This window comes from Poeciliopsis prolifica, unplaced genomic scaffold, assembly GCF_027474105.1.
Source record: "Poeciliopsis prolifica strain line A6 unplaced genomic scaffold, Auburn_PproV2 SCAFFOLD001, whole genome shotgun sequence".
Taxonomy (NCBI): Eukaryota; Metazoa; Chordata; class Actinopteri; order Cyprinodontiformes; family Poeciliidae; genus Poeciliopsis; species Poeciliopsis prolifica.
The window spans coordinates 15,220,512-15,245,758 of NW_026562376.1; the positions used below are offsets into that span (position 1 = coordinate 15,220,512).

General features: G+C 41.0%; 1 protein-coding gene across 1 annotated transcript in view; it reads left to right on the plus strand.

Moving 5' to 3' along the window:
* The first annotated feature begins 11,621 nt into the window (after positions 1-11,621).
* mob2a (MOB kinase activator 2a) overlaps positions 11,622-25,247 on the plus strand; it is a 61,050-nt gene continuing 47,424 nt past the window's right edge. The window contains exon 1 of the mRNA XM_055039723.1: positions 11,622-12,359. Coding sequence (XP_054895698.1) covers positions 12,343-12,359 — 17 coding nt within the window. The 5' untranslated portion in view covers positions 11,622-12,342. The remainder of the gene's footprint in view (positions 12,360-25,247) is intronic.

A 25,247-nucleotide genomic window follows, 5' to 3' on the forward strand; every position in this document is an offset into this window, starting at 1 on the left:
TATACTGGGTCACGATCAGATAAGTCTCCAGATGTTCTCACAGCTGTCTCATCGATGTGCTTCTGTGGGGGATGTATTTGAAGAGCGCTTACCTCCACGAGCTGAGAACGGGATGAGGTAGAGGTTTTTATTTTGGCTAGAACAACAGGGGAGGTGTTTTCCCCCCAAGAGGATGCAGTTGCATACCTCAACGTTAAAAATAAATCCATCCAGATCCAGCAGGGTGAGTAGGGTCACTTCGTCCTCAGAGAGGGAACCTGGCTTCAAAGGCAGCTTTGGTTTCATGAAGTCATGGTGGAATTTCTCCTTGTGCTATCAAACAGCATCTCTCTCCAAATAAAGCCACGTTTCTAAAAGCGCCCGGATCTGGGACTGCTGGCTGCTGTTAGGGGGAGAGATGTTTACAGGTGGTAGCTGTGAAAAGACTTCTGCAGTGATCTTCCCAGCTTCATGTCAGGGTTCCTCACCAGGATCTCACCCGTGTATAATTTGTTCCTTCTTTAAATGTTTGTTTGTCGGACTGGGTTCTTATGTAAAAGTGGCCTCGGCTTGTGCTGCATGAATCTACATCTCAAGAAAAACATTCTTCATCTTCAGTCTCTCTCTGTTGAGTTGCAGCTTTTTGTTTCTGAACAGGGTTCTTGTTGTTAATAGGTTTCCTAATCATTTTTCCATATGTATTTTGAAGTTTAGCTTGTAGTCTTTCATATTTTTACAGCATCCTGGCCTTCTTTGAATGGATGGTTGGTTTAGGAAAAAAAAACTGAGTCGAAAACATCCCTTAAAGATTTTGGTCCATACGGAAATGATGATGTCGTGCAGATTCTGCATTTCTTTTTTGTTTAGTTTGTGTTCAGTTGGCACTTAGCGCCCAAAGTTCACCAATTCATGTCCCACACGCAATTATGGGTGTGGGACTACACGGTTGATAGAAGCCAGGACTGATGCATCATGTTGAAACTTATCGGGCTGCGCAAAAAATATTTGCAGCATTGTGGCGTTTCTGGCGAGGCTTGGAGCTTCAGTTTCCTGTTCTTAGCCAACATGAGAGAAACCCTGTATGGTCTTCTGCTGATGCAACACATCTGCTTGGAGGCTTGACGTGTTGTGCATTCAGAGACGACTGTGGCAAGTGGTTATTTGAGCCGCTGTCGCTTTTCTTTCATCTGCTGAAACTCTGACATCAATAGGGAAATGCAAACCACAGCACCAGCCCTTGATTGATTTCTCCGTTGTTTTTCTTTTTTTAATGGAGCGTTCCACATAAATCCACGATACGGTTGTGCATAAAATTTCCAGATTTCCGGCAGTTTCTGACATATCCAAGCCAGTTTGTATGGCACCAAAAACGTGCCCAATTCAAACTCCTTTAAATCCAATTTTTTTAATATTCTGTTGTTGCTCTGCTGAAAAACACCAGAAAATCCCTTTGACCGTGTGTGTTTCCCTAAATGCATTGTGCCGCTGTGCTGTTTTGCTTACACCTCGTTTTCAGATTATAAGCACATAACAAATCTGGAGTTTTGTATTGCTGCCATGTATCTTGGTGTTTCGTGACAAAGAACCAAACAGGTGAAGCAAATGTCATTGGAAGCATCTTCAGGGTTTTTTTTTTTTTTTTTTCCTTTTTCACCATCATGTCTGCAAATCTTAACAATGCTACAATGCATTCCAGAAAGCTGCTAAATTGCTTGTTAGTTCGGTTGGCAACTTTATTTGTGCGTACATAATTAGACATATATTATTCTGGCATTAAAGTTTAGCTGAACTGTATGAAAATATGTTTTACAAATGTAACCTTGTCAGAAAGCATGCGTGTGTGCGTGTGTGTGTGTGCATGTGTGTGTGTGTGTGGGGGGGGGGGGGGGTGTGTATGTGTGTGTGTGTGCGTGCCTGTGGGGGTGTGGGTGTGTGTGTGTGTGTGTGTGTGCGTGCCTGTGGGGGTGTGTGTGGGTGTGTGTGTGTGTGTGTGTGTGTGGGGGTGTGTGTGTGTGTGTGTGTGTGTGTGGGTGTCGGTGTACATGCTCCCTCTCTCTCAGAGGCTGATGGGTACCAGACGTATGTGAAGGGCTGCCTGGCGCCTGCTCCCAGGCCTTTTATATGGAAACAGTTAGGAACCGTTACGTCAGCAAGCTACGGCATTCTTTCTCCGCTTTTCCACTCGCACAGGCACTTACCTATCATTACCGCACATACTTTCTTTCTTCTTTCTTCCTCTTTTCTCAGCATGCCGCCTCTTTTCAACTGCTTTAATGTCAAACACACTCTCATTACACACGCTCGCTGCTCGAAAGTTGCGTCAGCATAGCATTCCACACGTCATTCAGGGTGACTGATGCCAAACAGCATTTCTTGGTCATTTCCTCTCCCCCCCCTCCATCTACCAACCCCTTGTCCCAATATAACCTTTTTTTTATCCTGTAGCCTGGCAACTTTTTTTGTTATTGTTACTCTGTGTCTCGGTGCATCTTAATCATCTGACACCCAGCTGAGACAGGGTGACATTTCATGCACAGCACTGTGCAGCTAATACATCTATTCTTGCAGTAGCATAATCTCATGTCGAATGCTAAAAGCTCCGTCTATCTAACCTTATCTCAGGGAGAAACAGTTCGAGCATTTTTTTGGAGCCGTCACATGGTTGGTGGCGTTGTTGCCTTGCAGCAGGAGTCCAGGGCCCCAGGGGGTTCTAGAGAGGCTCTGGGACTGCTGGCTTTCTACAGAGTTTGCAAAGAGGAAAGGGTAAAAGGTTGCGATATCTCCATCCTACAACTTCATGAAAGCTCGTGGACATGTCTGATGTCTCCATGTCTCAGTGGGATTTTGCAAAGTGTGAATAGTTGGCGTGTCGTTTCGTGATAATGTTGGTGATATGTGTAAGCTCAGACTGCTGAATGTTCTGTATTTGTTTTGTTTGTCTTGTTAAACGAAAAATGTAATAAAGTCCATCCAATAACATGAGGTCACTGGGTCCAGGACACTTTTTCTGCTATTTAATTCTGCATGTTATCCCAGGGGTGAAAAATAAGAAGTAGCTTTGCTTATTTTTGTCGAGCGACACCGATGCTGGCGCTGAAGAGGAAACCCCGGTTGTCTCTGCATCTCAGCAGGCTTCAGGTTAATCCGCCTTAATGCAGTTAGTGCTGCTGTAGCCACCTGCGTATTACACACCGCAGCATTACAGAAGCACAAGGGTAGGGTGGGGGGTGTCTAGACAGGCCAGTCACAGGAAAGCACAGAATGGCTAAAAGGGACCAGACACTGTGATGTCTGGAAGCTTTCGACGAACAGAACTGGACCCAGACCTCAAGCAGGCGTCTGCTGGGTTGAATCCTGTGAGCTGCAGAGAACGGCTCAATAATATTTTCATCTTCAAAGGAGCTGGAGCATAAGGTGGATTGGGATTTGTGCACAAAGCCAGACACCCCATCAGACTGATTACTCAGGCAGGTGTTGTGTAACCGTCTGCTGCCACCTACTGCTGGCTCCCCGGTCCAGCTCAGCAGCTCCAGCTCGACCTCTGGCAGGAAGGTGAGAGGCAATCAATACTTTTGTTCCACGAGTGAACAGCCAGCAGCAGATTAAATGCGCGTCCGTTCATCAGTCCTCATGTTTCGCTTAGGCTTCTGTTTTTGCGGGGATGGAAGGGAGAGGAAAGGGTGAACGCATCTTCGTTTCCTCGTCAGACTTTGTGTGACTGCGGCAGTGGCTCGTCTCTGTGAATGAGGGTGTTTTTGTTTGTTCATAGTGCTGACTGAAGCAGCTGCCCGGTGCTGACATCCGTCTCTGTCTTTCTGACAGTGAAACAAACTGCAACTCTCCGCCTCTCTTTCACCACATCAGCCCCATCAGCAGTCTCTACCCCCAGGTCCAAACGCTGTTGGACACACACACGCACACACACACACACACACACACACACACACACACACACACACACACACACACCACACACACACACACACACACACACGACCTGTCTGCTGCTGTAGTCTGCGACGCACGGCGAAAAGCAGCAAAGGTATAAAATATCCCAGCATCTGCACCTCCAGAAAACCACATCCTGGCCCATCAAGGCAGAGGAGACTGTCTCAGATGGACACTGTCAGTCAGACTCAAGTTCAGACATCTTTCACCATAGGGCAAAAGTTGTGAGTAAACAAATCAGTTTTCTTAAGTCCTCCCACTTCCTCAGATTGATTTGCAATTGCCGCCTTTTTTTATTTCACAACTTTAATCACCGGCAAATACTGGGAATGTTTTGTGTCGACATCCAAAATTTCATGACTCACAACAAACTAATGAAGTCAGCTGTTTGCACCAGACAGGCTGGGCCCGACTCTGAACATGAGGTAGGCTAAATGACTTCGAAAAGCAACATTTCATGCCTTCATCCATAGTTATAGTCAAGAGCAAATGAAAAGCATTTAATAATTATCTATCTAGAAATTGTTGCAATGCAGTTTCTAAGACTTTCAGGCTCCAGCAACCGGTGAGAGCTACTGCCCACAAATGGAGATACCACTGAACAGCAATTCATCACAAAAAGTCCAGAATGATCAAAAACAACCAGACACACACACACACACACACACACACACACACACACACACACACACACACACACACACACACACACACCCCACACACACCCCCACACACACACACACACACACACACACACACACACACACTGTTTTATTATTTAACTTAACCTTTGTTTTACCAGGATAAAACTTAACCCATTAAAATTAAAAACTTCTTTTATCAAGAAAGTCCTGGTCAAGAGGCAGCAACACATACAACACAGAAAATAAACTGTTAAAAGAAAATGTCAAGCTATAAAAAAAAAGCAGGTGCCTGTCATAGAAACATGAAAACATTTGAAAACAAAACTCTGTGGCCAAAATAAGTAAAAGTCAAAAGGAAGTTGTGTAAATAATCAGAACAATATTAAAAAGTGATTTCAAAGAGACTTTTGTTTCTGGTTGAATTCAGGTTAATATGTGAGGATCGTTTGCATTTGTTTTGAAGAAAAGAAAATAGTTATTCATAACAATTTCATATTTTAATTGTAAATGATTTATGTTTTGTTCATTTTTTCTCATTTAGAATTTTATCACTTGTTGAAGGAGAACTGACAAAATCACATTTAGTTGTTTTTTTTTCCCTTTTAGACATGTACTGTTTGGGATTTAGGCTCTACTAATAGAAATCACAGATGAAGTCTGTGTGTCATTGGTGCCGCTTCATGCTTTAGGTTTGGGTTGTTTTGTTTTTCTTTTTTTTAGGAAATAAATGAAACGATATTAAATATTTAGCAGTTTCTGATCGGAGGCAAAACAAAATGTTGGGAGAACAAAATTCCTTGATGAACACCGAAAGCTGAGCTTCCTGATTGGGAGAACTGGTTTGACAGGGACAGAGGTGATGACTGCGATTTGTGTTGCTAAGACAAAGGCTGAATCTCACGTTGACGGCTGCTGACACACTGTTTGTGGCTGCAGCTCTGTTATCATTTCTTCTCTCTCTGCCCATGACCTCAGAACCACATGCAAGCTATTTCTGTTGACTTGCTCTTGGCTCACTGTGACTTCATGTCTGATTTTCTTGAAATTGCCAGGCGGGGTTAAAGCGGCATATGCGTGGAAATATTTACGGCATTAGCCAGCACGCTTTTGATGATTGCTCGTCAAACTTCTGGGATAAGGTTTCAGCAAATCTTCGGCCAATCCTGCATCTTTTCTGCACCGTCTCCCGTCCGAAGCATTGAAATGACTCCCTTCTGAAGGTTTCACATCCATCCTCTGTCCTCCTGGGACCCTGACTTTCTTCCTCGGGATGGAGTCAGGTAAGAGTGCAGACATGACTAATGTTGCTGAGGCTGACTCATGCCCCAAGACATCAGCCTGGAGTGTGGAGCCAGCGATGACACAAGCTCGGCAGCTAACACACACACATTATGTATGCTGAATCGACGCGAGTGCAGACAGACTCGGCGCCGCCGCCAGTCTGAAACCCAGCGGTGCAAGTGGCCATTATCAGCCCTTTATATATTATGTGATCATTGTTGACAAACTGGAAATTTATCCATCAGCGATGAGATCAGAGCTGACAGGAAGCACATTTTTCACCCACTCATTAGGAGTATTTGTATAACTGTATTATTTCTCTAATATTTTATGGACCAAACATATAAGTTAAACCTTTGTCTCTTTTTTTTTTTTTTTTTACCCTTTTCTGTCAAAACGTTGCACTGAACTACTGACACAGATGCAGAAAAATGTGCAACCATCCCTCATTGCGTCTTCTGAGCATTTATAATTCAAGCAAGAGTAATGTGAGGTGTCTCCTTTTTAATACCTCTTAATGGCTTTCTGAGTTAGCATGGCCAGTTATGAATAAATGATGAGTCACGGCCAAGACAAAGCATCACATCTACCCAGCAGGACTGAGCTGATCCACAGGTATGATGATGCGTCTGCACATGCGGGTTGGGTTTACATAACAGATCTAATCTAAGCTTCAAAGAGTTTGGCCTGAACAAAATGGTTTATATATATTTAAATTGAGATAAAGTTTCTCTCTATTTTGGCTAAATTTCTTTCTCATTTATTAATGTATCTTTATTGACCCATCTGTCACGTTATTCTTTTTCCATCATCATGCTCTTGGAGCCTTCGGACTGAGATGCCTGAATCTTATTTCTGGTTTGGAAACTTGGAAAGTTCATTGAATCAGGAGGAGTGATTGCAAATGCACGCTGGACTCCGGCTTGTGGTTGTAACACAATAAACTGCTCAAGCTGAAAGGTTGCAAAACGTATTTCTGAGGTGCTCTATTAGATGTCATGCCACAAAAACATATATTCATTAGGGACAATACAAGCTGAACTCAGTAGAAATTTAACGCCAGCACGCATACACTGGGAAAAAGGATGTGTTGCATAACAGCATATCTTTGCCGTCGGAAGTGAATGATTTCAAAGGTGAGCATAGTATCTCCAGTTCACTTGGTTCTTTTTGTTTCTTGATACACGTAACAATGTCAGGCAAATTCAGCACCTCTTTGTTTTTAAGAAGCAAGTTGAGAATAGACTTTGTCTTTGCATTGCTTTTGTCTTTGGTTGCTGAAGATTTTATGAAGTGACAGCCGAGCGATGTTTGCATTTTCCCTCCTGGTCAGCTGGAGAGCTTACATATCTTGCTTAACTCGTCCAAGCAAGTACGAGATATTTTCAATTTAGATATTTTATTAACGTTATTTTTGGATAAGTTATCTTAATTACTTTGTTACAAATTTGAGGCTCTGTTTTTAAAAATCAATTTAACACATGGAGAAAAGCTGAAGAGATGACAGCGTAAGCAAAGGATGAAAAAAGTCAAAGTCAGCTTTCTGCTTTTTTCAGCTCTGTAGTGTTACATGAGTAGCTAAAGTACTGTTAGTAAAAGATGACTATTCAAAGTATTACCAGCAGAGGTAATAATTTGGTTACTGCAGACTTTGTAAAAGACTTTATTTTATGGCATTATTATTATTTTTTCAGAGCAAATTTTATCCAAGTTCACTGGTTGTTCATGTAGGCTTTCTTCTGTTTAAGAGGTCAAAAAAAAAAAAAAGAATTAAGTTTATATTGGTCCGTTTTGGACAGAAACTAAAAATAACAAGGCCAGCATTAATAGTATCAAATGAAGGACTTTTGGCAGCTGGATTATATTACATTATGTGGTGTTTATAGCGCGCCGCCTTCCGTTTTGCTGCAGGGGGAATCTAAGGCGGGTCTCTCTCATTCACGGTGTCGGCTGGGACAGGAGGGAATGGGAACATATCGACCCCCTGAGTGGCTCGGTATTGACAAGCGGATGGATTTCAGGAAGTGACCTTGGCGGACTCATGAGCACCAGAGCTCAGTTTATTTTCCCACAGAGCCCATCACTGGCACCAGCAGCACTCTGAAGTCATGCTGCAGGTTGTCTGTCTGTGAGAAGTAAACAAGGTTCCCTGAAGACACTCAGACTGAAACAGTGATTGGGGATGAAGTTTGTTATGGATGTGTAAGCAACTTCACTGAGATTTAATCAGCTGCTTTCATACATAGACGATCAGCCTAATATGCTCCTGAATAGCAATCAATCGATAGGATTTTATTTATAGCACAGTTTGCTTATGGTTATACACAGAACAAAGTGTTTTTTATATTGGGGGCTAAAACAAAAGAAAAATGTTCAGATAGTCTTTGGTAAGTACGCCAAAAAAAGAAAAAACTTAAATCACTTCAAAATCTTCTATTATTAACTAAAATAAGATGCTATGAAATCTAGAATTGTGGTAACTCAAGAATGATGAGGTACCAGAAACACATGTAAGCAATTCACTCTGGAACACCACAACAGCTGAAATGTAAACAAATAAATAAATACTGATGAAAACTAATATTACATTTCTCTTACAATGGAATCTAAAATTTTGCCAGAGATTTTCTTAATCAAATATTGATTGAGGAAATGATATTCTTAAAGCCATTAGGACTAAATTAGAAAAAAAAAAAAAAAAAAAAAAAAAAAAAACAATAGAACAACAAAATCAATTTTAGGTTGATACTGAAGTGAGTAAATTAATATAAATATGAATTGCTGTAGGTTCAAATAAAAGATGCTTAAAAAGATGTTTTATGAAGGACAATTATTTGAACACTTCATTTTTAGATGCTTATATTTCTTTCACATAGCTTTTATTTATTCTTATGATCAAAAACGCAAAAATAATAATAATGTGAAGGGATATAAATTCAGAATAGAATAAAAATATCTAATTGCATAAACGTACAATTTTAAATAGTTGCTCGTTTAAAGTGATTTCTGTAAATACGTTGTACATTACTTAATATGAAATTTTGATAGAAAAAAAAAATGGATGCCAAAGTGAAGCTTATTATGAGAGGTTTTGGATCAGCTGTGGTTAAAACTGACCCGAGGAAATTCATCGAGACGCCAACAGCCATCCCACACCGCCCTCTTGTGGTGTTTTAGCGAAACAGCGCGGAGTTGTTTGTTTTTTTGCGCTTCCTGTTCATCGTCGCAGTTACGGCACGCCTTCCTCTGTTTTGATTGGTTGCCCACGGAAGGCCGAGACGTTGACGAGCCAATCACGTTGCCCTGCCTCCTGTCAGCGGGGCTTCTCGTTCTGAGTGCCCTCTGCTCCGTGTCTGCCTGCGTATTCTTGTTATTTATAGCTGGAGATGCTTAGAGGAGCATGGCAGAATAGGAAAGGGAGGAGGGCATGAAGAGAGAGACCGGGGATACTGTTCGGACTTTATAATGGCTATCAGTCTGGCCTTAATGAGTTCTTAGAGGCAAAGAGCTAAAGAGCTTATTGATCAAGTTGTTTCCAGCAATAGTTATCTCTGATTGATGAAAAAGAACAACAGGTCAGATTTAAGACTGGGATGTGATGAATTATGGAGAAAAACACGCTCTATTTTAGTGATAATGACACATACCGGTTTAAAAAAATGTTGTATGAAAGTACATGCAGAAGAGACTACAATAAGTTGCGTTTTCATTTTGCTTGCAAAATTCTACATCTGCACAAGTCAAAGTATTTGCCCACTCCAAGATTTTGTGTGCTTTTCGTGTGTAAACTTCTCAGATCATCAACCGTCTTTTAGCCTGCTTCATACTGTGAGACCGACTCTTTTAAAGTGGCTCATCGATTCCACATTTCTGACCCTAAAGCGATCTGACTGAAGCTCAATAAAACTGAACTCAGCTTTACAAAAAGATGCTGCAAAACTAGTCGGTGAAGTCGTGATTGAACAAGCGGGTAACACATGGGGCAGCATTTTCTTGACACTAAATCCCCCTTGATTAATGAAGTCACCGATTGAAAACTGCATTTTGCAATATCAGGTTACATTCTTCTGACAAATTTTGTTGATGATCTGAAACATTTAAGTACAAAAAACGTAAAACATACAGAGATGTGAATCACAGGTGATCAAGTTTTTGAGGAAAATACATAATTTAAAGATGTATATGTGCATTCTGATGTTCATATCTCAGCTCATCTTAGTTTGCTTAAGAAAAAAACCCCACATAGAAATAGTAAAAGTTATGAAATGAATCACCAAGATTTGAAAGTTTTATGGATGGTATAGGTAAAAGCTACATGTTTGTTTTAAATATTAAAGCAGAGAATAACTGAACAAGTTTAACTTACAATTATTGGCTAGAAGATCCCAGTGGAAATGATCAAAACACTTCTTAGCATCGTCATGTAACGTTATCTGGTCCTTTCCCCAACGACAAAGTGAAACAGAAAAATGAGAAACGCTTTCACTTTCTTGTAAGTCACTCTGATTTATGAGAAGACTAATTCAAGTCATATTTTGTGGTTTAAAAACATTAGTACGTTTAGTTGAGCATGAAAAAAGCTATTGTACCAAAACTGGTGTGTGTTCATTTCTGTGTTCAAGATAAATGATAAACTTACTTTTGCAGCTCGTTTTTTTTATTTAAACGTATGAAGCTTTGCAAAATGTTGCTTAAAGAAACTAGTGGACTGCATTCCTGGACTCCCTCATCCTGACAAAGCAGGAGGTGTCTGTTGTCAATTTTAACAGGAAGAAAACTCCACTAATTTGAATGACTCATAGTTACACTCAGATTAAAATATCTTATTGGATGTTTGTTTAATTGTGCCCACTTTTTTTTTCTTCAAACTCTTTTAGAACTCTCTTAAGTTCAGCTGTCACTGCATGTGTAAACGGCAGACATGCAGTGTGTAAACGGACATCAGAAGTGTTTTGGGACACTGGAAGAAATTGCTGCACACTGCGAGGGGAACAAAAACCTAATGCAAATATCAGCAGCAGTCATTTTAAAATAAAGGCAACATCTTAAAGCTTTTACAACATGGACAGTTCACCAGTTTTTTGGCAATGAGACATCATGGAAGTTGTGGTAAAAAAGGGAAACTTTTTTTTTGACATATTAGCCATTTCCCGGTGATCCATGTTGACATTTTTAGAACCATTGGATTCCTTGTAATCTCACCATTTTTGAAAGACAATCTCTGAAAACTTGACCGCAAGAAGAAAAGGTCAAATTCAGACAGGAGGTGCAATACAAACACTGAATGATTTTATACACACAAAGATCTGTCAGTGGGGGGATTCGGTCAAGCATAATTTCCAACACATTTTATTGCAGCATTTCTTTTTTTTTTTTTCAAAACACATTTGTTCAAACACATTTCCAACATTGGGTCCTGAGCTTGCTTTTTGGATATTATGCTGAAAATTGAGCATTCTTTCTGCATAAACTGGGATAATATTTGTCTTCTTTGCCATACATATGAAAATGTGTGAAAGATTCCATCATATAATCTGGTTAGATGAAACCAAAATAAAACTGCCATTATGCAAAATATGAAAAAAAATGTCAGTGGCAGCATCATGCTAAGGGAATGCTTTATTTTCATATATATTTTTTTTTTTTATCAGATCAAGATATTTATTTCTTTTTTTCTGACAGGTTACCTAATAGGTTGTTGTTCTGTTGCAGAGTTGGGAGAGTAGGCGCGCATGCCTGAAAACCATCACAGCATACATCAGCATTTTTACAAGCTCTGCAGACATTTAGGCACCAAAGTCTGACTAATAGTCATCTCGTTAAAAGGTTAAAGTCGCTGTGATTCTGTACAATAGCCGCGTTTGTGCCCGTTTGCAAAAAAGTGTCCTTTCTCAACTACATCTCCCATTGCATCTGTGGCAGAGCGCAATTTACGTACGTGAGACGGTGGGTCGGCTCTGTGTTTACTTCCGGGCTCAGATTTAGACTTTTATCAGAGAGCGAGCAGCTCCAGTGGAGGAGGCTCAGTCTGGCAGCCTGTGCGGTAACCATACAAGGCTTCATGACAGAGGTTACCGGGTTGACAGGCAACATCGCGACGTTCAAGCCTCGCAGTCGGTGGCACAGCGCACTGGACGCGGCTCCTCCAGGCGGACACACACCGCTGCTCGGCTCTCCTCCGCTCGGCTTCGCTGCTCTCCCGCTGCCAGCTAACGAGACCGACCCGACCGCCCCTTCATGATCCAGGGCTAGCCGCGGATCAAAACAAGGACAATCTCTCAGAGTTTCGGCGACGTTTCGTCTTTTGAGCAGCCAGGAGGTTCGGCAACCCGAAGAGACGCGGACCCCGGGGAGAGAGCGACTGGACTCCGGAGCCCGGCGGCAAGGCTAGCCAGGGTGGTGGCTGGATAAACTAGGGGGGTTGTCTCCAGCTCCTGGTGGATTTATTCGCTGCCAGCTAACGTTAGCTCAGCTAGCCCCAAGCAGCACCATGGATTGGTTAATGGGGTGAGTACCGACAGCGGCTAGCTGCGCAGTCTTTCTCATGCAGACACTCGTGACGGTAGCTGGCACTGCAAAACCCGGGACTGGACAGGTGCACTGTGGCGTGAACCGATACATTTGCACTGCGACCCGTCTGCGAGCGGGTAGCATGTTGCCCAGCTTAGCCTTGCCCAGCGGGGTTAGCTCGGTAGCAAAGCTGGTACAACCGTCTTCTCCCGGAGCGGTTAACCGAGCCCTGAACGCCCTGGAGCGGGCAGCCGGTTGTTTTTGTCTCCGTGGCCTGCAAACGAAGTGGTCGGCTTCGCCCAGAGCCGGCGGAAATAATACCGACAAAGTGCTGAATAAAGGAATAATTAAAACGGTAATAGGCTAGCGCTAGCACGCTGTCAGTTGTCATAGCTATGAGCTTTTTTTAAATATTTAATTAATTCCCAATGCAAGGTGCCGCTTGTTAGCAGGGATGCTAACTTACCCAAACTGCAGTGTTGTGCAAAAGTCTTGAGTCGCCACCTTTCTGTTCTTGTTTCTTCTGAAAGTGCATTAATTGCACAGTGTCAAGTGCAATATTCTAACACTTCAAGAGCCATGTAAAGTAAATAAATAAATGAAAAAATAAATAAAAGACCAAAGTTCAAGTAAAAGACATTTTAAACAATGTTGACGTCATTTTCAACCTACACACACGAGGTTAAAAATTAAGACAGTTATATCATTTTAGAAGCTGAATATCAGAAACACTATTTGTTTCTCAATTTTTAATAATGCCTGTAAAATGCTGACTCTAGAGATCTTAATAGAAGCTTAAATAAATGAAAATGCTTTCCAGGTACGGTTGCCAGTCCTTTAACAAATAATCTTTTCAAAAAGGGTCTGCTGATTTTAGTTTTTGTTAGAACAAATACCAGATTGACTTGCAAAAAATATTTTTACCATTTTGAAAACCATGACAGGGATTTTTGATGTAATCCGGACTTTGGTCTGCAAAAAATGCACGCGCTCACATAACAGATCAGATCAGTGGTTTGGTATCTTTGGAAACATGACTTACCAAACTATTTGACATTTCATTAAAAGAAAAAAAAAATCCCATAAAACTACTTCTCTTTTGGTAAGAGCGATGCCAGTTTTAATTGGCCACAACTTGCAAAGTAAGCCGTGGTTATATTATTAACAAAAACAGTAAATTTCTGCTATGTTGACATTTAGTTGTGATTGGAAGGTTTTACTGTTGCAACCTGTTAGCAAATAAAAGGGTTTTATGGGTGGACAGCACAGCCAGGAGCGTCCTCACCAATCGACTGATTGGTTACTTATTATTTAGAGATTTTAATACATTTGCTTTATTTGCAAACAGAGCAATACAATTACTCCATATTATTTAACTATGTAATATTATATAACGATAGCTGAATTTAGATGTATTATTTTGATTTTCACCAGTTAAACAGTAGCAGAGTTCAAGTATTTATTTCTCACAGTTTTATCTCTTTAGTGTTTGACTCTCTGGTATTGGTTGGTGAATTAGTGTGACTAGAGTCTTGGTTGGATTCTGCAGGTGACTGCTTCGCGGACATGCTGCTCTTTCTCTGAAGCTTGCAGCCACCTGACTGAGAGTGCACAGCAGTGTTGTGTGAACGACCTCCCCTGTATGACTCTATGATCTGGTCAGTCCAGGACTTCCCCCTGTATCTAAAAAATAAAAACAAACAAACAAAAAGAGTATTTGGGGCAGCGACACGGTGGAAAGTTTTAGTGGTTTTGAAGCAGGTTTGATGTAGCTTGAAATCTGCAACTAAGACCTGGCAAGTTGTTTTTATACATATGGCAGAAAAGGTTTCAGTAACATTTTAATCTGAAGCTTTGGCTACCTTATTAGTTCCAATGTTTTGAATTGAGTCAATAAAAAATCTCAATGTATCATACCACAGTTTTCATAAACTGAAAACATTTGCATCTCTCAGGTTTTTACTGGGTCTTTAATGTATTTGCTTTGCCTTCAAACAAACTGATTGTTTAACTTCAAGATCGTTCCCCTTGTTAAGTCACTTCTTCCATTCTTCTCTTTTCCACTTCCTTCATTTTTTTAAGCTTACCTGCACCATAAGCTGCCATGATGAGGTGGATAGTCAGTTTTTGTCTAGCGAATGCATGTCAGAAAATGATCAAAATAAAGTCCATACAACAAGTCTGGAGAGCTATTAATCAAGATGTGTTTAAAAATATGGTGCTGGAAGGAAAACATGAAATATTTAGTTTTCTTTTTTAATAAAAAAAAAATAGAAGAAATTTACAGCCACTAATATCCTGAAGTGGGACGTGGATATTGTAGGAATCAGTTGTTCTCAGTCAAGTTTTTGCCTTGATCTTGCAAGTGACACATAGCTGAAGTTGGTGATGCTGATTTGTAGTTTTATTTTTAGCTCAGGTTTGTCCCAGTCATGAGTTTTGAGTCGGAGCACATGATCCGTGCTGGATAAGGCTGCTTCAGCTTTCCACCTGTGTATAAAGTTCAAAGCCCTGGACACCGCACTCAGGATTAACCTCTGACATTAGTGCAAGTGACAGAGTAACCTCTTACAACATCTGCATTGACAATAGCCCAGAACCATAAAGGCCTAATATGCCGTTGTTGCATTTACATAATGTATTTGCCATGCAAACTTTAATGGTCTAGACTGAATGTCTGCTCACATAAGCACAGGAAGGGTTATCTCGGTGTACAGTTCAAGGTGCATTTGAAGCTTCCTGTGTGAGCTTTAATTTCCCCACCGCAGATGCCTAAGTATGAAGCGCGCCGACCTCAAATATCTCGGTCTCGTCACGGTGAAGTGTGCAACTGCATGGTTGTACTCTGCGCTTTCAGGCTATCAGGTTAGCTGGCTGCAGCCCATTAAAAGTAGATCAGGGCTGAGGAAGGGTGGAGGCCGCTTGTCAGGGGTGTTTCTTCACATTGTGACGGTTTGGCTGAGAGATAACAGAACAGTCAGTCTAACCTGTAATGAAATACTGTTGTTGCCGGTCATGTCTGCCTGCTTGCAGGTATTTGCAACTTAAAGCTAAGTTAGATAATGGACATTTGTGTGTAATATGCCAAGGCATTCATCTATCATTCTGTCAGATTCTCCCAAATATTATTCTTTTGGGTGGAGCATGAGGACGACGTTTCAGATGACATTCCCTGTGGTGTTTCTGATTTAAAAACTCCTCAAATGCTTACTAGTTTAGTAAAAAATTAACTCACTCTTTTTGTAGATGTGCTTTATGACATTGTTTTTTTCTGCTTCAGTAATAAAATTTGGGTGATTATTTGCACCAAGTTGGTCAGGTCTCTACGTTCTTGGTGTAGAAATTGGCTTCTGAAGTTTTGTTCCATTTTCCCCAAGTGACATTCATGAAACAAACATTTCTCTTTATTTCTTAGGATTATTATCAGTTTGTGGAGCAGTGTCATCCTTTTTCTGTGATGCAAGAACCTTGAGAATGTCAGAGTCATTGTTGTGTACCAGTGTAAGCAGGAGGCTTACTGTGAAGTCTGCTTAAACCACAGATTTCGCAAGTCATTTAGGATTACAAAAATAAGTTATATTTGCTGTTTAGCAAAATATTGAAAAAAGAAAATCCCCAATGTTTTATTACTAATTTCTAATCTTTTTAAATGTCAGTTTGCCCAGATTTAACATCTCGTATGAAAAACGGATGGTTGCCCGTGTATAGATTATCTGCTTTTATCTCCAGGTTCAATCTCAGCGTAACACTGTCTGGGATGCATAAATGAGGCGCTGTAAGTTGGAAATGAGCAGCAGTGTGTCCGGCGTTCATCGCCGACCAAATGAAGGCCATGAATGACTTAACCAAGCGTGTAATCACTCTGAATACGGACCTGCAGTGAAGGACACTTCAACCAACAATCGAGAGAGAAAGTGAAGATGGAGAGACTGTAAGAATGATGGAAGGAGGACAGAAGTGAGGAGTAGATGATTTGGGAAGAAATGTGCAGGTTGACAAAATGATGAGGGAGACTGAAAGTGCGGCGGATGAGCGGAAAAATCTACTATCTAGAAAAAAATAAAAATTCTCCTTCCCCCACCCCCTGATGGATAGAGGGAGAAGGAAAGAATGGAACATTGAGTTATTAATGCTTTTAATGATGGAAAGGTTGATTTAGAAAGAAAAATGGATTCGGCTGGCTGAGCAGTGCCGGAAAGACAAAGCTCTGAAGGGAAGTAGCAGAAATCTACTAATGCATTCGTGGAATATTCCTTCTTCTTCTTCTTTTCTTAGTGATCCAAATGACAGCTCACCATTAATTTTCTAAAAGCATGTGATCAAGTACGTACGAGGGCTTGTCCAAATGTGTTGAGATGCCAGGATGCGGTCAGTTAGCTTTGTTGTTTCAGCGAGAGCATTATTTTTCCAAAGCTGAATGACCTCATCTGTTTTGTTCGGTTTGGTTTTTGCTCGGGCAGGATGTTAAATCGCTGGGGAGATGCGGGATGCCTAAATGTGTCTTTGCCTGCTGGGTAAAGTAGGCAGACTTTGACAGATGTTTAATCCCCTCGCTTTTGAGTGATGGGCTGGTAATGCTGAATGAAGAGCAAGCGACTGCAAGCTAAGTGGTGTGTTGTTTTAGGCTGTCTGATCTGAACGAGACTCAGACCTAATGTACTCTTGGCTCACGCCACACCACCTGTGACTCCCTGGAGTACTAGAAAACATCATTTGTTTTGCATCAGGGGAGTAAAGCAGGTGAAGATCCTATTAAAAGAGGATTCTGTTTTCTGATTCCTTTTTAATGTCAAACTTCTGGAGAGGCATCAGTGTGTCAGTTGGCTGAGTTCTTATTTCTGGGTTTTCAAAGGTTTTGCTCAAGATGAGGGATTGTTGCTGAATTAATGACTTGATGCAATTCGTGAGACTTTCTAAAGTTGTAACTGTAGTACAATATGTCTTTAAGATCAGTTTGTCTTGTAAGCTGAAGGAAGATGAAAATTATGGAGATCAGCTATCCAATTAAAACTGAATTAACCAATTCTGATGTCAATTTTGTCTCACTCAAGTCTTTACAAACTCTTAATAAAAAAAAAAATAAAGTATATATATATATATATATAACATTTGAAATAATGTATCTGCTGTATGCTTTGCTATGATATGTCCAGCCTGCTGAAGGTCTTGCTCTCTCTCACTTCCTTGCAGCCTGATTAAACTGCAGTCAAGTCTTAATATTTCAAACACACACAAAAAACCAACCGTTCTTTTAAATGATCGTGTATCAAATCTGTGCTTCCTAGCACTTCACACAATATACCTAATAAACTCTAATCTGGTAGTTTATTAGGTATATTGAGTTCTCTGAGTAGTAGAAAGACTAGATTTTTGGGGTAATTTCTGGCGAATGCATGTCAGAATTGACATTTTTCTGATTGTCGTCATCATCTGTCTTCTTGGAGTAGCTCTACAAGAACTGAGAGCTGCTTGTTTTATGGATACTTCAAGCTCTCTAGACGAAAGTTGTGCTCTAGTCAGAACGAATGTATGTATGAATATTTGTAGGTACGTGGGGTGTAAGTGTATTGCACTATCTGAAAACATGCATATGGACTCAGAAAAAACGAGCAAAAAGCCTATATCAGGCGGTGACAGAGACGGGGAATTCTCTCGAGACCGATAAAGGCTGAACTTCCTCTGCAGCAGGGGAACATCTAAATTGTCTCTCTGCACTGTGACTGACATACAAAGCAGGAGTGATGTTTTAGTGTCTTGCAGCAGATATTTACCTATGCGATTGTTGTCACTGTGTTTGGGTTGGTGCAAGACAGTGTGGCGTATGCAAATATAGCGCATATTTCAAAAAATGAGCTTCAACTTAAAAAGACGGCGTACTGCAATCATCCGAACGCTTGCTACTCCTGCTTCAGCTTTTCAAGCGATCTCCACGTGTGGTTCTAGACCCAGCCGTGACATTCTGTGGTAACGCTTTGTGGGACGGGGCCATCAGTTTCGCTCTGAGTCGAAACGTTGCTGGATTGTCCCAGTTTCATGCATTTTCTCACTTGTTTTGAATGTCTCCCTGTCCCCAAGTAACCCCACTCCCTCATTTCCATCTTCTCCATTCACGCAGACAAGCTTGTGAAAACGCACTCGCTCTCACACACGCACGCATTATTACACGCTGTCACTCTTAGCCGAGGTGGCTGTTTCCGCTGCGCACACCTCAGATCCAGTGCTGATAATAGGTTCTGACACATGAACAGAGATCTTTTTAAAGCAGTCACCTGCCCCAGAATAGAAACGAAGCAACACTTAACACACTGCTTGCTTTGAAGTAGTTTGGCTTTATGTATATTTTTAACTGCAGCATGTATTGGCTCCACAGTTACATTTACATCCGATGTACGGAGCTGCTTTTCTCTCTCTCTGCTCAGTTAACAGTAATTTAGTGCCAGACACTAAAGTTGCTTTACAGCTACACCACCCGGGGCAACCGGGCCAGGACTTTTAAGACCATCTTAGCATAATCACATCTTCAATAACGGTGATGTTGTGTTGTTTTACAGATTTAGAGCGTGGCGCTTGTGTTAGCAGCTCAGTGTTATATGACACACAGGCTTCTTCCAGTGCCAAACACTGAGCTAAATGCCACCACGGTTCACATCACTCGTTTGGCAAAGTGTCACCCTGTGAGTGACGGTGTTATTATTGCTCTGTTTTAAGTTCCCTGTCATTCAGGCTATAGAAGACTTGTCAGTCCTGGAATCCAGCACGGTGTGTGTACGCTGTCTGGGTTTATGTTCATGACTTTATTTTGTTTTATAATGTTCTATTTTTCTGAAATGATTAATTTAGGGATGTCCTAAAAATGTATTTCCCTCTGATTCTAATTCCTGTTATTTAATATGTGGAATTTGTATTTCCTTTTGTAGTTTGATGCAGTCAAGAAATACACTATGTGTCATCAGTAGCACGTCTGTATTAGGTGTTTCACTTAACTTACTCACCAGCGATGTTCTGAGAGCTACAGTGTCCGTTCTTTTCTGAACGGCAACACATTTCGGCCCAGCATGGCTCTCAGCAGGGCAGCCCGAACATGTTGCTCCAACACCGACGACGCTATCCGACCATAATGTTCCTACAGCTTGTAAACTAAAAGCTGCATCGCTTTATTATGCTTCTCGAACCGTCTTGCTCCTGCTGATGACGTTTGAATCTGGAGCAATTTGTTGGACTTCCAGGCAAACGTGACAGTATCGCCTGGTTTTGATATGAGTTATTGTTGCTTGTGACTTTTTTCAATGTGGTTCGAGTCAATCATGTGCTTTTCTTTGCTATGTGTAAGAAAATAGCCTGCCTTTGTAAAAATTACAAAGGCAGACTATGACTCGCCAATACAACTGAATCAAACAAGTCGCCCATAACCGCCGCTGGGAGTTTGAGTCAGGAATTGGACCTTTAGGACCTCCCCAGACTAATCAGCAGTGACATTGTTGACCATTTTGTTTTTGCTGGCAGCCTGTGCCATAAAATGCTTCAGTGTTAATTCAGCTGAATTTAGGTTCTGTTTGAAAAGTGTTGTAATGTGTCAATGGATCAGCTACTGCTTGAAATTGGACAAATTCCACTTGAGCCTGTCAGTGGGAAATGTTGATTCAAACACAATTTATAAAAGAAATTACTTCATACCTCATCAGCGAGCAGCTTGGTAGTCCAAGAAAATTGGAACTTGGTATTGGCCAGTCAAAACCTCATTAGTAATTTAACAAGGTCATAACATTTTTTTCTCATTTGGCTGCAAAGGCAAGGAAATGTTTTTTTTTTCTTGCCATAAATAAATATGCAGTTTGTTTGTAATTTTTTATATTATTGTGTTTGAGTTTCGCACCAGATCTCTGGTCCACTCTGTGCAGCAGCCTGGCGCTGTCCGGGGGTTCAGCATCAGTCCTCAGGCTATTCTTCCATGAACTTTGTCCGTTCTGCTCTGGTTTGTTTACTCCCCTGAAACGACATTTTATTCAGGGCCAACCCTTCAACATACTCTCTCCCAGACTCCCTGACTCGGTTTGTGTCTTCCTCTGTCTTTCTCTCCATTTAATTCTCGCCCTCGTTCTCTCCCCCGTCTCTCTGGAGACACTGATGTGCAGAGACATTTGCGTGCGTTGCTGCTGCTCTAGCTGGACGGTTCAGCTGTGCAGGCCCAGGGCAACATCAGTCCTCTATGATAAATGTTTAACATGGAGGATCACACATACAAGAAGGAGAGTTGAGTGAAAAATGTGGTACAAGCTTTTTATGAATTTCTTTTTTCTGTTTCCCCTCACTGCATTTTTCAAGAGCAAGATGTTCTTGCTCCATCTCTGGCATCGTTGTCCTTGTTTGACTTTTTGTTGTTTTTAAATGCTCGGCAAAGCCGCACCGCTAGTTTCATCTTCTTTCTCAGGGGCGCATCAGAGTGAAACAAGCTTCACGAGAAAAGCTCGGCTGTCATAGTTCAAAGGTGCCCAGGACTTCAGGTTTCAGAGGAATGCGACACCCAGTGGGTAGTTGGAACCGGCAACTTCCACGACTTGGATCACGGAGAGTGACTGCACTCGTTTCACAGTTTTATTTAATTTTTGTTGTTCAAATCAAATGTTTAGATACAATGTAAAAAAAAAAACATGTCTGATATTAAATGAAACTGGATTTTTCCTGGTTATGTAGGATAAACAACCTTTTTTTTCCATTATATTTTCCATATTAATGAGATTTTCAAAGCCATAAATCCAAATGGGTCTCTTTCCGTTTTTACTTGTATGACTGAGGTCAAACACTTTGAGTAGTTAGATGTAATTTTGGACCGGTCCTCCTGAAAGAACTGGTGTAACTGTGTCACCTTTTAGCTCTAATTGCACGTTTTACACAAGAATGAGATTTGACCTTTCCCACTCAGTATAGGACTGCACAATATTATAAAAACATGCGATTATGGGTGGTGAATATCCTGGAAACGACATGAATGAACTACAGTAAGTAGTTCATTCATGTTATTGTCTCTCAACCGTGGATTTATTGCAGTCACAGACACCAAATAGTGATTAGGATTGCTGTAATAAAATGATCTTTGTAGCAATCCAAGCAATTGTTATCAGTATTTTCTTTCATGACCAACAAGTAATGAAAGATGATTTTAGTGTATATGCAATATTCTGAGTTTGAATATTACAATCTCTAAATACCCTCTTTCAAATGGTTCTATTTAGCAAAACGATTTTGGTGATTTTGATGTAAAGCTTTCATACTAGTGAAAAAATGATTGGTTATGTGTAGCGGCAGATGCACTGTGAGATGCTTTCTCATCTTACAAAGATGAGCAAGCACCCTGTTGTCCTATCTTTAACCAGCTGAGGTCAAAATAAAGTCTGAATGACTGAGATCTGGAGTCACTAAGAGGCATCATTGAAGCTTAAAGACACAATCTTGCATCATAGTGTGTGTTCTTTAGACATCAGCATGCGCCATTGAGAAATAAAGAGTCTTTTCAATGCTTTTTGAGCAGGCAAATCGCCTGGATACAAGAACACTCTCTCACACACAGACTAACACACACACACACACACACACATTGGTTCTCCTCAGTGAATACTGCTGTGTGCTCCTGCTTTCCTCGAACGGTGCCACGCCTTCCTTCCTCTGAGGCAGGAACAGGGAGAAGCTCAGGAGCAAACCTGATACCAGAATGACTCGGCAGTTTGCCTTTCACTGAATATGCATAAGTGAATAAGTGAGGAATCCAAATGGATGCATTAAGCGCTTTTATGAGCAATTGATATGGAGATAGTTGCTAGGTTTGCTGCTTTTATCCCCTTTTCTCTGACAGTTTAGTGGAGTGGAGAGGAAACATGAAAAAACTTCCCAGCAGTGTAAGCTGTGAGAGTATGATGCAACTGAGCGCACCATGGAATGAAGGATGAAATAAAGCTCTGTGCCTGGATCTGCTTGTGCTTGTTGGGCTGCCATCGCTACGCTTTATGAGTCTTGACCTGTTCAGAAGCTTGCACAAGCTACCGTGTGTTTTCTGATGACATCAGATCACTGACATTTTGCCAGCAGCCTTGTGCTGTCAGGTTGTGGCAAAATGTGAGGCATAGATTGGATTTCTTCTGAATCTAAATGACCAACATGTAAATGAATGATTTGAAACTGTTGTTTTCTTTAGTTTTGAGACCCTTCAGATCATCTGTTGATTGTGATCGTCTGTGTGCGTTTCCACTGCACTTGGCGGGAGAACAGCAACATGCTGCGGCTGTGTTTACTCGTTCGTAGCGCGACGGGCAGCCTTGCCCAGCGCACGCATCCGGCGCTGCCAACAAATGAGGGAAACAAAAGAAAAAGTCCACAGAGGGACGGTCATAACTAATCAACCTCTCTTTTCGCCCTAACTCCTTCAATTATTTGAATTGGATCGTTTTCCCTCTTAAACTTGCAGTTCAGTTTAAAGCCAGTCTTAAAGAAGCATGATCAGATGCTACATGTGATCACATCTGCCCCGGTTTCATCCGAGTGTTCTACTGGGTCGCCACTGCTGGCTAGAACTGTCCCAGGAACAAGCTGAGCCCGATTTAACTGTGCAGCAGGATTTGGTTTTGTGACACTTTCCAACCAGTTTACAATCTTTCCAATAACAAGGTTGACCGGTATTGGTTTTTTGTTGATGTCTACATAAGATTGACATTGATCTGAGTTTTCTAACATAAAACTGCTGAGTAGCTAATATTGAGTAGTGTTGGAAAAACACTACTCAAATAATAACTCAAATAAAAAGGGAGCAACTGTGTTGCTCCCTTTTTATTTGATGTAAAAGGTTGATAGTGTGCCAGTCCAGGCCTGCTTTACTGCTTCAGTACCTGAACAACCTGTTAAATTTGTAGGAACATTGACTTCTGCACTATAGAAGAAAATCCTGAGGGAGAACGTGAAGCCACCACTTCAGGATATCAAGCTCAAAACACTCAGGCTATTTGGCAGGACAATGATGCACAGCAGCAAGCCTACGTCTGTCCAAACTGAAAAACATCCTAAAAGAAGCCCAGTTAAAGAGTGGACTGAAATCCAGTTGAGATGCTGTGGTTAAAATTCTTTCACATTGGTGTAGAAGGTTGATTTCTATCCATCACAAATGCTGGTGCAAACAACTACGAGCTTTACAGTTACTTTTTACAAAGATTGGTGTGGAGAGGGGTTTTTTTTATAGTAATAAATTAAATTGTTATCTGGGAACTGCATTTCATATTCATTAGCTTTCCTTGAGGCTCAAATTTGAAAGACAAAACAATTTTTAAGGGTGAAATTACTTTTCACTATACTGTGGTTTTGTTTGAATATACTTCTCACTGCTTTTGGAGGGGAATCTTTCTATTTCAAGCAGTCTGTATCAACTTGTATTAGCAAAGAAATATGGATGTCGTTACAAAAACAGTAGGTTTTGTGTGCATTCCTAGAGAACATGGAGAACATCGACCCTTACTTCAAACAGCTCCAAGCATTTCTAAATCAAATATGTGCCCTTGTAGACAGAGATTGAAATCTTGAAAGGGTAAAACATAAAAACTGTGCTACCGTACACTGAGCTTCCTGTTATTTACTGAGGTCTAACCCGGTTTAAAATTAGCACTGAAAATAGAGTCTTTCTATTTCTTGTGAATGCATTTTAAACCCTCGTTCAATATTGAGAATGACAAAACTCTTATTCACTCAGTAGCAGCTTCCACACTGAAAAGGGTTGTTGTTGTTGCTATGCCTTAATATGTAATACTTATTTTTTTAATTTTTTTTGTTTTTGTTTTTTGTTTGTTTCTGAGTAGTTTATGGTTTATGGGCCTGCGGACCTGAGATTGAGGACACCTGACTGGTTTGCAGTGGACTTCAGACTTGTTAACTTTATTTCTATATCTATAAAATGCAGCAAAGCATGTTGAACTGTTGACAGCCAGCAAACTAAAGGAACTTGACATCATGCTGTAACTTCCTTGACCTGATCTAAAAATGAGGCATTGTGAAATGTAGAAGAAAAAAAACAGAGAAAGGGAGTATTATAAAGCAACAATGAAGAAGTTCAGAGGAAGAGAGGGCAGCTGATAAAGGTGGAGGAGTGCCTGAAAGAGAGAAATGATTTTTGAGTAGAGGCAGTAGGTGAGATATGGAGATAAATGGGAGGAACCAACGTAGGTCAGCCAGATAGATCAGAAGCAACGGGAGCTCAGGCGAACATATCAGAAATTTAACCTGAAGAGACGTCTAAGAAAGGAATTAAGGAGCAGAAATATACATTTATTATCATAATTCATTTGTTTCTAAAAGATATTTCAAAAGTCCACAGATAGTCAGTATATCTTAAGTTATTTTGCAGAAAGAAGTGATTACTTCCGTTCAAGTTGTAGATATTTATTTGCTTGTTTCCTCCACTGATGAGCTGAGTAGTGTCTGAATCTGTGCAGAGCCGGTGGGCTACTGGCGTTTGTGCAAGCCAGCTCCATTTGTCCTTGGTGGCTGAGGATAGGCTGCTAGCCTGGTCTGAACTATAATTGGATTAGAGATTTCTATGTTGCATGAGGAAAGGCAAGCCCGATCCTCACATACTCTTTAAAAGCACACATGCCTCAGGGAGCCAAGTTCATCTCGGTACTTCCTCCTCTACTCTTCCACTTCCTAACAATAATCTCTCTCTTTCTCTCTTCGTCTTCCTGTTTTTGGTCTATTTTTATACAACGGTGCACCCCCCTTTCCACCGAGCAGATTTTACAAGTGTGACGTTATGCAGATTAGCTTGTTTTTAATTACATGAGGGAGTCGATGTTGGTGAACATGATGGGTTTATGCAGCTCATTCATGAGCTGTGGACACCCAGCCTTAGTGGTG